Raw genomic sequence first — 13,302 nt, forward strand, 5'->3', positions numbered from 1 at the left:
CAGTACTTCCATCATTCACTGTCATCAAACATTTACTTATAATTTGTGTTACTTTTGTGCACGTAACTGTTTGAATGCACGTGATAGATTTTAGTCAATTCTGCTGTTTAAAATGTTGTTACACTACGCTCGTACACTCGGATACACAAAACGCATTACTCCTGCATACGGGATCGTAGTTGATTAGAAGTTACTATAATTATAGTTATTGTAAATAATCTACAAGGCCACTGAATAGAGTTACTTGGAATACATCCGAAAATTACCCTAACCGTTTATTCCATTGTGCAACCGAATACAACACTGAACACTATTCCGAACGAGCACGTGTTGTATGACGTTCAACCGTTACGTATAATATTAACTTCACAGGTAACTACAGCTGTCTAAAGGTGGACCTTATTTTTACGAGAGACCGAGCATTCTACTTTACCACAGTATTTATCCCTGGAATTATTCTGGTGACCTCTTCCTTCATCACATTTTGGCTGGAATGGAACGCGGTTCCAGCCCGTTCCATGATAGGTAAAATTGGCTGGCGAATGGAATGTTCTCGGTCTTGCATCTTCTCTCTTCGTAGTTGTGGCTGCGGCTGTTATATAACACGCTAACTCTAACTGTCGCAGGGTACTTTCGCTTTCCCGTTGGCAATGTAGAACTGTTCTATTGTAACGCCGACAAATTAGCGTCTACAAGCGCTTTTTTATTATTATTTATTTTTAGATATTTGCTTAACATTTTTAGGTAATTACAGCTGCCTGAAAGTGGATCTCATCTTCACGCGAGATAGATCATTTTACTTCACTACCGTTTTCATTCCGGGGATCATTTTGGTGACTTCGTCTTTTATTACTTTTTGGCTGGAATGGAATGCAGTGCCTGCTAGAGTTATGATAGGTAAAAACACTATTTCATTTGCATATATCATTAGGTACGAATACCAAAGCAAAAAAAATATCATTGACAAAGTATATTATGTTGTTATTGCCAAATTTAACAATCGAGGATAAAGTTTCTCTGCCATTTACCAAAGAAAGCTATGGTACGTACTATGTGAGTAACTAAAAGGTGATCCGGAGTCAATATTGCTGGATATACAATTTGCATGATTTATTAAGTAGGTATTATTGATTTTAACAAGTAGATAAAAAATACTTACTAGTAGAACTATTTTTAAACTTTTAATATTTTTATTGTAATATTTCACAAAGCTTTACTACATAAGCACTTATTATAATTAATTATTTATCAATAGCTCTACAATATATTCAAGATATGAACATCCAGCGAAATCTAAGCATGTTTTTTTAGATCGAATTTTATTTATGCCCTAACAAATAAATACATATGCAAGCCTAATATTAGGCAAATAGATTGTCATTATATTTTTTATGAAGCAAACGCTGCTACGCAAAACGTCATACTGCCTAAATTAATTGCGTTTTTTTATTTAGTACCTAAGAACAGCAACGTCATTTTATGCCTGCTGCTAAATAGTTAATACGGCCGCTGGAATGTTCATATAATAAATAATATTGGTTAATCTAATTGATTATATTTTTAATACAGGCGTAACAACAATGTTGAACTTCTTCACAACATCAAACGGCTTTCGGTCAACCCTACCTGTGGTTTCCAACTTAACAGCTATGAACGTTTGGGATGGGGTATGCATGTGTTTCATCTACGCATCGCTACTTGAGTTCGTGTGTGTGAACTATGTCGGTCGAAAACGACCTCTTCACAATGTCGTGTATAGACCTGGCGAAAATCCGGTGACACAGGTGAGTTCTTTTTATTTCAACATATAAACACTATTTGTGTCGTTTGTATCTGTGTTTTAAATAAAGTGTGATTTATGGCAACGCTTAGTTGTGATTAATGCACCTAACAACGTTTAATAATGATCGTTAGGGTACAAATGGGCCAAGTATTTTAATCAAAGTTTTAAAGTTCAATATATGTACATGACACGATGTTTAAATTCTAGAAGCATTAAGTACTCCAATACTTTCTTTACAAACGTTTACATTCTACATCTTAAAAGTTAACTTAAATTTATTTTATTCTATATTATTAACTTATATACTAACAATTTTTTTTAATTAAATGTATCAGAAATTACTTTAGGTTTTTTTTATTTTACTTGCAATTATCATAATCTATAATCAATAAACTTAACTACTTACATATTATGATTTTAAAATTGATTTTCGAGCTACGCTTATACATGAGTTTTTATTTTTATTTTACACAAAGCATAAGTATTTATTACTTCCTTGATGAATGAGTCCTATTTTCTATTCTTACTCTTTGCAATGTTTTCTTTCTACATTTAATATACCATCTATTTTATTTCGCATGTTTTTAAATTAACCGTTGCACGCCTTATTCATTTTCCTTTAATACCGATACATTTTTATAGAAACTATTTTTAATATTCTATCACCAAAATACAAAGACTTTTTTGTGTGGCCATGGTCGTTCCTTCCATATAAGTTGTCGTATTCATTAAAACATAATACACTATTTTGTTAACATAGAAAACATTGCAAAGAATACTTAGATGACCAATCAAATGAAATAAAGTAACAATGTGACGAGTTTTGTATAATTTAGCGATGTTGATAGACGTTTTAAATGTGGCCACATCAATTAGTCAATGTTCACTTATGCACTCTAGTAGACCATCTGTCACAAGTGAACGAAACGTCTGTATAATGTGTTCACAGCGACTGCCCGCAGTTCTCAGCAGAATTGGCATTATACTGGCCAGCCCTTTGGTAAGAACATTCGCCATTATCATTGGCACATTCCCGAAACGAGACTGTTATATTTCTTAGTAAAACATTTACTGACGAAATAAATTAAATAAATATACATTTATAAAGAAATGTAACAGTATAGGACACCATTGCAACCACAGCACAGAATCATTCGATAACGCATGCGTAGTTACTATTACATCGAATGTATAGAAATAAGACAATTTTAAATCGCTTTGTGTTTAGTAGTAACTTTCTCATATAATTGTTGTTAATAAGTAGTATTTTAAACGCATTAAGCTATTTCATTTTTAATATAATCTCGTATTTAACATACACTATTAATTCTGTCATTATATACCGTTATTTTATAAGTGAACAACCACCAACAGGAGTACCTATTCTTTATACCTATAATTATTTACTAGAAGAATGCAACGCCTTGGATTTTACGAAACAAAAGTTTTACTTATAAAAAATAATCAACCGCTATAATACGATATTCCTTAAAAGGATGCTTTGTTTAGTGACCATAAAGTAACATTGAGCTTCTGCAAATCACGTTTACGAATCCGCATTCGATGCTTCGGCTAAAGTAAATAATAATATTCATCCACGTAGGAGGCGATGGCATTCCTCAATTGGGGTAAATCAGAAACGCCCCAACCGGAGTCTAGCGGTGCTGTAAGTGATGTCAAAACGTCCCAACATATTCCGCCAAACACCATACCATCTCAGATCTGATATCACGATATCTAACGCATATTTTTTCTTTAATGCCACTTCGGATTGCTACAGCCTGTAAGTAGCCTATAGATTTGTAGTTTGTTTTTACCATAGCATTAACAACGAAACCTTTTCATTTGTTCATTCCAGTGCCATAATATTTTGTTTTCATACAATTACATAGACTAAATTCAGTAGAACTATAGATATTTAATTATTTAATGTAAATTGTAAGCTTCATGAAATAATTCAGAAGTAATGCTATTTTAAAAGATAAATTAACCACAGGGTGATAAGAAGCGCGAGTCGACAGGAGCTGCCGACATGGTCACGTGTACGGCCTGCACGGGGGCTCCCGGGTCGTGCACACATACGACTAATAATGGCGGTGTATCAGAGGTAATTTATAATCATTTTTTCACTGAATATTCTAATGATCCTTTTTAGCTTTCCTTTATAGTTCCTATAAAATTAAACGTAACGTAGCCTGATAATGTCACAATACTGGGCTAAGGCCTCCTCTCTCTTTGAGGAGAAGATTTAGAGCTTCTTAAATCACGCTGCTCGAATGCGAGTTGGTGGATACACATGTGGCAAAATTTAGTGAAATTAGAAACATGCAGATGTCCCCACGATGTTTTCCTTGTCCACCGAGCACGAGATGAATTATAAACAAAAATTAAGGACATGAAAATTCAGTGGTGCTTGCCTGGGTTAGAATCCGCGCTCACCGGCTAAGATTCACCCACTTTAACAATTCATATCCTGAATTATATTTAAACTACTTGTATTAAGTCTCATATTCAAAAATTATCCATAGTCCACAATTGAACTGCTACTCTTGTAATGTAGAAGTTTTGTAATCGCTATAATGTGTAAACAAAAAAAATAAAAATTAAAGTCGTTGGTTTGGTCTTGATTTCGTATCCCATCTGCTTATTTATTAATGTACCCACATAAAATTAATTACCAAATGTTATAACAATACTAATATTTCACTCGTACATTTGCTTAATAGAATATATTTTTCCACGTAGCTTTCATTGTTAGTACGTCAAAAATATTTGTTACGTATTTTTTTGTTCACCGTCACCATTCATTTGCAAAATAATTTCTTTCAGCCATGTTTCGTCCAGGTCCGTAAAAAGGAGCCACCCCATCCGATTCGTGTGGCGAAGACGATCGACGTCATCGCCCGCATTACTTTCCCCACTGCCTACGCTGTGTTTCTTATCTTCTTCTTCATACACTACAAGGCCTTCTCTTAATGCTGCCCACAACGCGCTACGAGGTGCTTAACGTGCGTTCGAAAATTAGTGCGGCTTCGTATTTTATACATCGTATTTCACAGCTATTTACTAGGTAATATCACTCGCAAGATCTGATAACATTATTTTTTATGACTCAATTCAATTTTAGTCATTGTGATTGTACTAACATAATTAAGTGAAACATAATAAGTCACGTGTAAGAGCCGTAATAAATAGATAAATGAAGACTATAATAAGATTTTTGTTAATAATTTAATCAAGAAGAGAATCAAATATGATAGCAAATATCTGTTTTCCAAGGATTTGAAATAGGGTCCAGGTACTATTCGACGGTCCGTTTTTCCATCGAATTTGAAGCAAGATGAATTTTCATGAATAATCTTATTATAAGTTAAAGTGGGAACAATTCACTTATAGTCGATGGTCGTGTTTTGAATTGTGTGATTTTTGTATAGTAATTGGATCGAGATCGTAACGTGCGTTTTTGCCATCTGTTAAGTGAAATCTATTTCAAACCTTAAAGACAGTCCAATTGTAGGAAATTTATTTAGTATAAGACAATTTAATGTTGTAGATTTTATAAATCATTACAATCACTTTAGAGACAATTGTTGTGATATAACCAATATTATAAATCGCTTCTAGAACTGTGCATGTCACGCTAGCTATTAAAACATGTTGTACCAGATTTGAGTTAGAAGAAAATATTATGCAAAGATTAGACTTAGAAAATAAAGCTCAAATAGATATTTTGTTAGACTTAGACACCACTCAGATGAACACGTTGTTTCCATTTATTAAAATATATAATTTCATGTATTTGCGTTATTTTACGTAAAACCATGAAAATGCCTTCAATTACTTCTTTAACTGAAATATTAATTTATTTGCTTTTTAGTACTACCATTAGATAATTACAACACAATGTAAATAAAGTAAAAAACCTTTAAATACGTAAGAATATAAGTTGTAATGTATTGATAAGTGCATATAGTGAATTTGTGTTCTGCAAATGTCTTTAATTATTATTTATTCCAGCAGATTTAATAAAACAATTGTGTGATTTGTAAAATAAGCTCAAAAAGCTTAATTTAAGAAACCCTAGATGTAAGCGTGCCTTGGCACTATATTTTCTAAGTTTTTAATATTACTATGCATCGCCATTAATCTCATAACATATAAAGACATACCTGTAATGCTTCCATTAATTAAATTAAAATCGCTTTTATAATTTAATTTTGATGTTCAATATATATTATTTTTACAACGAACAGCTTCGCTGACCAAAATAAACCTAATATCATGTGGTTTACCAGATTATATCTTTTTTTTATGAATCGCTATTGATGCTAAAGTACTGTTAGGGAACTCCTAAGACATGGTAAATAGGACGGAATTTTTATAATTTTTATATTCTAAAAAACAATAAAAACAAATTTTTCGTGGAAACATTTGAGCTAGCTATACTAATTCTAAATATTATCAAAGTTTATTTATTATATATATGTATGTATGTATGTTAATATACATACATAAAAACCACATTAAATCATATTAAACAGCTTTGTAGAAGTTTAATTATTGTTAATTTGTAATATTATTTTTATTGTTGTAACTTTCGAAAAAATATAAATTATACATTAAAGTATAATATAAATATTTTTTTCCACATAAAAGGAAGTCACGTTAAACGTTTAATATCAATTCTAAGGATTGTTAATAAATTTATTTATTAATAAATAAAAGATATAAAAACGAATATGTTACAAAATAGTTAAATTTACATTACTCTCTAAACCTGGATGGTAATTAAACCCGACACACGTAAACTGCCTAAATTTTTATATTCGGTTTCATTTATTTAAATATATAACCTGCAATCGCTTTTCATAAAATGCTTGGAGTTTAAAATTGTTGATATAACCAGATAATACAGAACCACTTTCTGTACACAAACATTCATTTAATTTGCACTCGTCTTTATTATAAAATTATGTGCTCGTACCGTCTTCGTACTGGTAAAATTCTTATAAAAGAACTCGTAGATTATTGACTTAGTACTGAGCTCATCCAAATTTAAAATTCAAATAAGATTTCTTAAAGATCGTTTAATACTAAACATAATGAAACAGTCAGCGGTAGTTTTAAGACAAATTGGCCAAACTACAGTTTCATGTATTAAATTAGACGACTTTTCATATTGTAAACCTTTTTTATTGTATATGGTATAGCTATATATTATCGTTTAATATTTCTTATTTTTTATCGTATAATATACAAACTGAATATGTGACTCCTTAATGACTCACGAAAAAAAAACAATTGTTCCTCTTAAAGAATGGTAAATTTATCCAAAAATACCTTTAACCTCCTTAAACACACCTGAACTTATTCCTACATACCAAAAATATATATCTGTATTTTATATTTGTCCATTTTAAATAGTGACTGGTGGTGTAGCTTCTTATCCCATTAGAACACGAGCGTTTAATTCATAAGTATAGAGTCGACGATTATATGCCTTTTGCTTATTAAAAAAGCGGACCAAAGAGTCAACTTTTGGTAATTATATACCTTATCTATATTGTATGTATAGTTAAATTGTATTTAATAAGAAACCCGTTTTGGCTGTGCTTGAATATTGTAAATTAAATTGTATAATATTATGAAATTATTTTAATTATTAATGTTTTCTTTCTGTTCGACATCATATTTTAAAAATACGTGTTTTGCAACGGGTAACAGAAAACTCCTCGATTATTTATAATCCAAAACATCTCTAAATGCTCAAACAAATTTTTCATTGATTTAAAAGATATTGACCAATAAAAAATCAATAGCCAGTGACTGAAAATGCAATATACCTATTTAGTGTATTAAAATAATAATCAAATAATGCTGTTGCTTAAGCGTCGTTTGACTAATTCAAGCACTTAATTTTTTCAACTCTCGTTATACGAGGTGCAACTAAATGAGTAAAAATCCTTTGGCTTGTCTTCTGTCCTTGGCTTTAAAGTAAGGCTATATACTCTAAGACATGCCGTCCCATTGATTGATGTTTATAATCTATAAAATATTTATAACTTTATACTTGGAATTGTTAAGTTTCGTTTAAAAATTAATTATAATAACAACGTATTTAAAAGTTTCCACATCAATAAATGTGATGAAATTTTAAAATTCAATTCAAAAACAAAAATAAATACATATAATAGATATTTAACAATAATCATTAAATAATTAAATTTGAGATTTACCTACTTCTAAATAAAGATCTTCATTTCTAAATGAAACTTTTGAAGATCATAAAAATTATTAAATTTAAACCATTCCCAAATTTTATAAAAATATTCGAAGTGATACTATTTTAATTCGCGATGTATAATTGTATAACTACTGTTAAATTATAAGATAAAATTAACATATCATTCGCTTTATAAGACACAAAAATAAATTTATTGTCTATATTCTGTTAAAAATATATAAGATGATATTCTGCCGTTGATTCAACTATATACTGTTAAATTATAAAATCTTTATCCTCCTAACCTTGATTATATTTATATTATTATTTAAAACGTATATTTCTTTTTAATGGAATTTATACAAAATAATCCAGTGCCATTGTCATATAATTACATTTATCGTACGTTATCATATTACAAAATAACTTAAAACCTCATTTCTGCTTATGCATATGCTAAATAAATGTTTGTAACTCGGGTCAAACATGTTTATGACGTTTTGTTAATTGTTTATAATTTATGTGATTAGAAATGAATTTTCAAGCCACATTTATCATACACATTTAAAAAAAAATCATTACAATTTGCAAAATAATAGACCAACGAGAATAATTATTATTTCAGATATATATTTTGTATAAATTTCATTTAATTAGACTACAAATTAAAATATATTTATGTCATAATACAATAATAAAATTATTGTTATTAAAATGTTGTTTTGTTATAGAAAATATTATATTTTTAGCGCCACTCATCGTTATACTATAAGATAATTATATTTTGAACATTGTTTAGTATTAGATAATTATTTTGCTTACACATAGCTGTAGCGGATGGGCTTAAGACAAATTAACCTATAAAACCTTACGTTTAAATATATACACGAATTAATAAACACTTCACTTCTTATAAGTTTTAAGTGGTTGTATTAAATGTAAACAGCAATTTAAAACAAGTTGATATCTAAGGAAATAATTATTGTTTTATAATTTTCTTGTAAATCCTTTTCAAAAGAAACTGCAACGAAACCAGTAAACATAGTAATTAGCATAGAAAAAACAAGTATTTTGCAGTTTCGCTTACCCTAGTTATATTATAAAGACTATTTATAAAACTCGTATGACAAAAATGCATTTTCACTTACAGTAGGGCATAATGCTTTGCCCTTTTATAAAAGTTCAATTTGCTTTATATCGATTATAAGTAGGTATGTTACCATAAATTTTTCAATCTATTTTAGATGATAAGGAAGTAAACATGCTGTAACTTGAAAACAATAAAATCCAGTAGTAATTTGTATTTTCTAGCGAACGCCTCATCAATTGTTGCATTATTTATAATGTTTATATGACAGTTATATAAAAAAAATATTGTGATTTTATTATGATTCTGTTTGAAAACAATAACAAAATTTGGGTTAATAATTTAACTGCGAATATAACAAATTCAATGTGTGTTATAAGTAAATCATCGAAGATGTTCATAAATTATCGTAATTGGTAATAATAGTCTGACGCGATATCGAGGATTCAGTATAATATTGAAAGAAATATATGTAATATACCACTTGAGTTTTTTTAAATAACAATTCCTTCTGTAATTCATTTTCAATTCATTCAAGATTATTTCGGTAAGCGCCGACAAAGAACTTATATAACTGTGCCAAAATCCAAATCAATAGCAATAATAGACGGGTAGTCGTTTAAAATTGATTGTGAAAAACAGGCCGACTATGGTATCTTCCCAGATATCAAAATTGTTAAAGCTATATATAAAAATATGAATAATAATAAAACCTACAATATTTTTTCTATATATCTGTCACAATAAATCGAATTCCTCAAAGAACAGATTAAGTACGACTATGTATAATTATTATCAAGTTGATGCATACGAATGAATAATCAATACTTAATAACTTTTTTCAATAAAATTCCGTCCACTCATGCAAGAGAACTTGCTAAATTATCATTAATAGATATTATTAAATATGTTTAAAATATAAGTATACAGTTTTTACCGTAACAGATAATCCTTAAATATTTTTAATACTTATGTTTTTTCTTTAAAAAGTTATCCATTTACAATATTTAAAATTGTATTATTTATTCACTTTAACAAAGTGGCATTTCATTCACATTTAAAATATTTACCCCGTATTTTTTTATAGAATAGTTAGGCGGACGAGCATATAGGCCATCTCATAGTAAGTAGTCATCAACGCCCATAGATATTGGCATTGTTGACCATCGCCATTGGCAAGAAATATTAACCATCACCAATGCACCACCAACCTTGGGTACCTTGATGTTATGTCCTTTGTGCCTGTAATTAAACTGTCTCACCCTTCAAACCGGAACAATATCAAGTACAGCTATTTTGCGGTAGAATAACTGATGAGGTAACCTACCCAGAGGATCTTCTATAAAAGCAACCTATAATTTTAAAAGTAACTTATTATACCTAAAACCTTCTATTTAATCAGTACTTTGAGGAAAACGGTTACTACTCTAAATAAATATATTTAAATGTATTAGTTTCAATTTTAATTTCGCTATATTAATTATTACGCTGCATATATCGTATAAGTAGACATGTTATAGTACACTAGGATTAAGATGCACGAAAAGACATTAGTGAGATAAATACCAAAACAATGCGATAGCTTTTTAAGACTTTTCAAGAAAATATAAAACTGTCTACCTTAATTTGTTATAACGCAACATGTATATATGTATTAATTAACCAAACATGATCTTAATTTTATTTTAGCATACGCATTGGTTTTATATCCATATTCACATACATAAAACCTAAGTTTCATTTTTCTTTTTAACTTTACAAATTGATATGAAACAGATAATACAAAATTCAAGTATTATTTATTGAAAATATAAATGAAAACGTTGGTTTAAGTGTTCAATAATGTTATAAAAGTATTTTTATAGTAGGTTTGCTAATATAGTAAAACTAAAATATAAAATAGGTAAAACATATACACTTAAAAATCTTTGAAACATTTCATCTCACGTTTGAAAGTCTCTTTTTATAAGTATTGTTTTTTACCAAAAAGCGTGTGACCCTATTTATAAATGCATAAATGATATTTTGTACCTATAGAAGACGCAATAGATGATAAGAAATTATTATTTGTACAATAGTCTTACACTTAATCTGTTCACGATGCATTAGTAGTATAATAAAATGTAGTACCTGGTTGTTATTTTTTCTAATTTAGTATATTGCAATTTCCTATAATAATCGGTAACTACCTACTTACTATACCTACTTATATGAATAAACAAATGCAATTCCCGCGTCGCCTTGTGTATATAAATGAAGACAAGATGAAATTGTATGCTGCATTGTAAATAATTTTAATATTTATGATTACAATTTTCAAAGTAAATAAAACACAATTTCGGACTAAGCTACTTTTATTTTGTCCAGTATTCCATCCAGCATCATGAAGCACAATCTTTATGTATGTTCGTCAATCGTCAATAAAAAAACTGAAAATTTAAATTATTTCCTCCCTCTGAGGTACTCCATTGGTGATACAAAGCAAAATCGCCATGCTGGGGATTGACGTTCGCTGCGACCTTCGTCCAAGGGATTACATCGAGGCTGTTATAAAAACAGCTTCACGGAAACTCGGAGTACTGAACAAGGTTACTGGTGAAAGGGCTTTGTGCAAGCTCGTCTGGGTAGGTACCACCCACTCCTCAGATATTCTACCGCAAAACAGCAATTTTTAATATTGTTGTGTTCCGGTTTGAAGGGTGAGTGAGCCAGTGTAATTACAGGCACAAGGGACATAAAATCTTAGTTCCCAAGGTTGGTGACGCATTGGTGATGTAAGCAATGGTTAACATTTCTTACAATGCTAATGTCTAAGGGCGTTTGGTGACCACTTACCATCAGGTGGCCCATATGCTCGTCCGCCTACCTATTCTAGAAAAAAAAAAAAAAAAATAAGGTGCGGCGTTTTTTCACGCCACAACAACTGTGCCTGTTGTATAAAACACAGGTACGGTCTTCAGTTGAATATTGTTCGCACCCTTGGGATGGCTTCGCTAAGTACCTACTGGAGGCCTTGGATCGGTTGCAGCGACGTGCGGTTCGCATTATTGGCGACATAAGGATCACAAACACCCTCGAGCTTTTACAATTGCGTCGAGAGAAAGCAGCGCTGAACGGTTTCTATCACGGCGAGTGCTCTCAGAAATTATTCTCTCTAATTCCTGCTTTCCCCTTCCTTCATATGTCTACGCGAGCTGGCTCTCGATGTCACCGCCTAACTGTGACATCAATTCCATCGCGCACAAAGAAATTTGGCAACTCCTTTCTTTGTCGCGATTCCAAAAAATGGAATTCCTTATCAGCTCACGTGTTTCCCTCCTCTTACAACCCGGGTTCCTTCAAACAAGGCGTGAAGAGGCATCTTACGGGCCGGCAAGGCGAAGGCGGCTAGTGCAGAACATTCTTCCCAACTGTACTGGCCGTTGTCGCATTTGGACTCTACTACCACTTACCATCAAGTTGAGTAGAGTCATTTGCCCTCCCAGCAAATGTAAAAAAAAAAAGTAATAAGTGAGTTTTTTTCTTTTATTATAGGTATTCGTTAAAATACCAAATAACTTGATCATTGATAGGTAAGCTCATATTTTAATTAAATTTAATACAAATTAAAAATGTTCTGGAAACATAAAAACATCATAGCATATGGAATTAATAGGAATTGTCAGAGCCCCCGACGTAATATCATTAGAAAAGACCAATTGAAACTTAGATACTAAAAAAAATCCTTGATTTTTCGGAAAAGTACTCAAGCTGCACATTAAACGAAGTAATTATAATTTTGATTAGCTTATTCAAATTAATAATCATTAATTATCGAATATGATTATATATTATATTAATGTAATCATGATTGATGAATACACATTATAATCGTAATCATTGCTCATACCATCTGTTCTGTTTGTTAATAATAATTATCAATCTATTTTTTACCTTCAATGTAGCATCTGCATTTTTTAATATTTTGTTTGGATATACCAATGGGAACAAAAAAATATTTTCTGTTTTAAATACACAAATATTTTTTGGTATTTAAATATGGTATTGGGCTTGTGTTTTATTTATTTAAGCGTTATTTATACACTTTCTGTATTCACACGACGGCCTTTTCGTGGTTAACATCACCGGTCACGCTCGTTGTCATGCAACGCAAGTCGATAAATTATTTGCAAATAACCTGTGACGTCACCTTTACAGGTCTCGTTACCG

The 13,302-nt window shown here is 30.5% G+C and overlaps 1 protein-coding gene across 26 annotated transcripts in view; it reads left to right on the forward strand.

Annotated features, from left to right (window-relative positions):
* The window catches only part of LOC126768916 (glutamate-gated chloride channel), a 59,209-nt gene extending 52,912 nt beyond the window's left edge, over positions 1–6,297 (forward strand). For 5 of the 26 annotated variants that reach the window (XM_050487348.1, XM_050487349.1, XM_050487344.1 and 2 more), the window contains 7 exons: positions 373–525; positions 745–897; positions 1,570–1,784; positions 2,733–2,783; positions 3,387–3,449; positions 3,780–3,890; positions 4,613–6,297. In XM_050487348.1, the coding sequence (XP_050343305.1) occupies positions 373–525; positions 745–897; positions 1,570–1,784; positions 2,733–2,783; positions 3,387–3,449; positions 3,780–3,890; positions 4,613–4,759 (893 nt within the window). In that variant the 3' untranslated portion in view covers positions 4,760–6,297. The remainder of the gene's footprint in view (positions 1–372; positions 526–744; positions 898–1,569; positions 1,785–2,732; positions 2,784–3,386; positions 3,450–3,779; positions 3,891–4,612) is intronic. The other 21 variants (XM_050487352.1, XM_050487354.1, XM_050487356.1 and 18 more) reach the window with 12 other exon arrangements.
* The last annotated feature ends 7,005 nt before the right edge of the window (positions 6,298–13,302 follow it).

Source organism: Nymphalis io, chromosome 6 (genome assembly GCF_905147045.1).
Source record: "Nymphalis io chromosome 6, ilAglIoxx1.1, whole genome shotgun sequence".
Taxonomy (NCBI): Eukaryota; Metazoa; Arthropoda; class Insecta; order Lepidoptera; family Nymphalidae; genus Nymphalis; species Nymphalis io.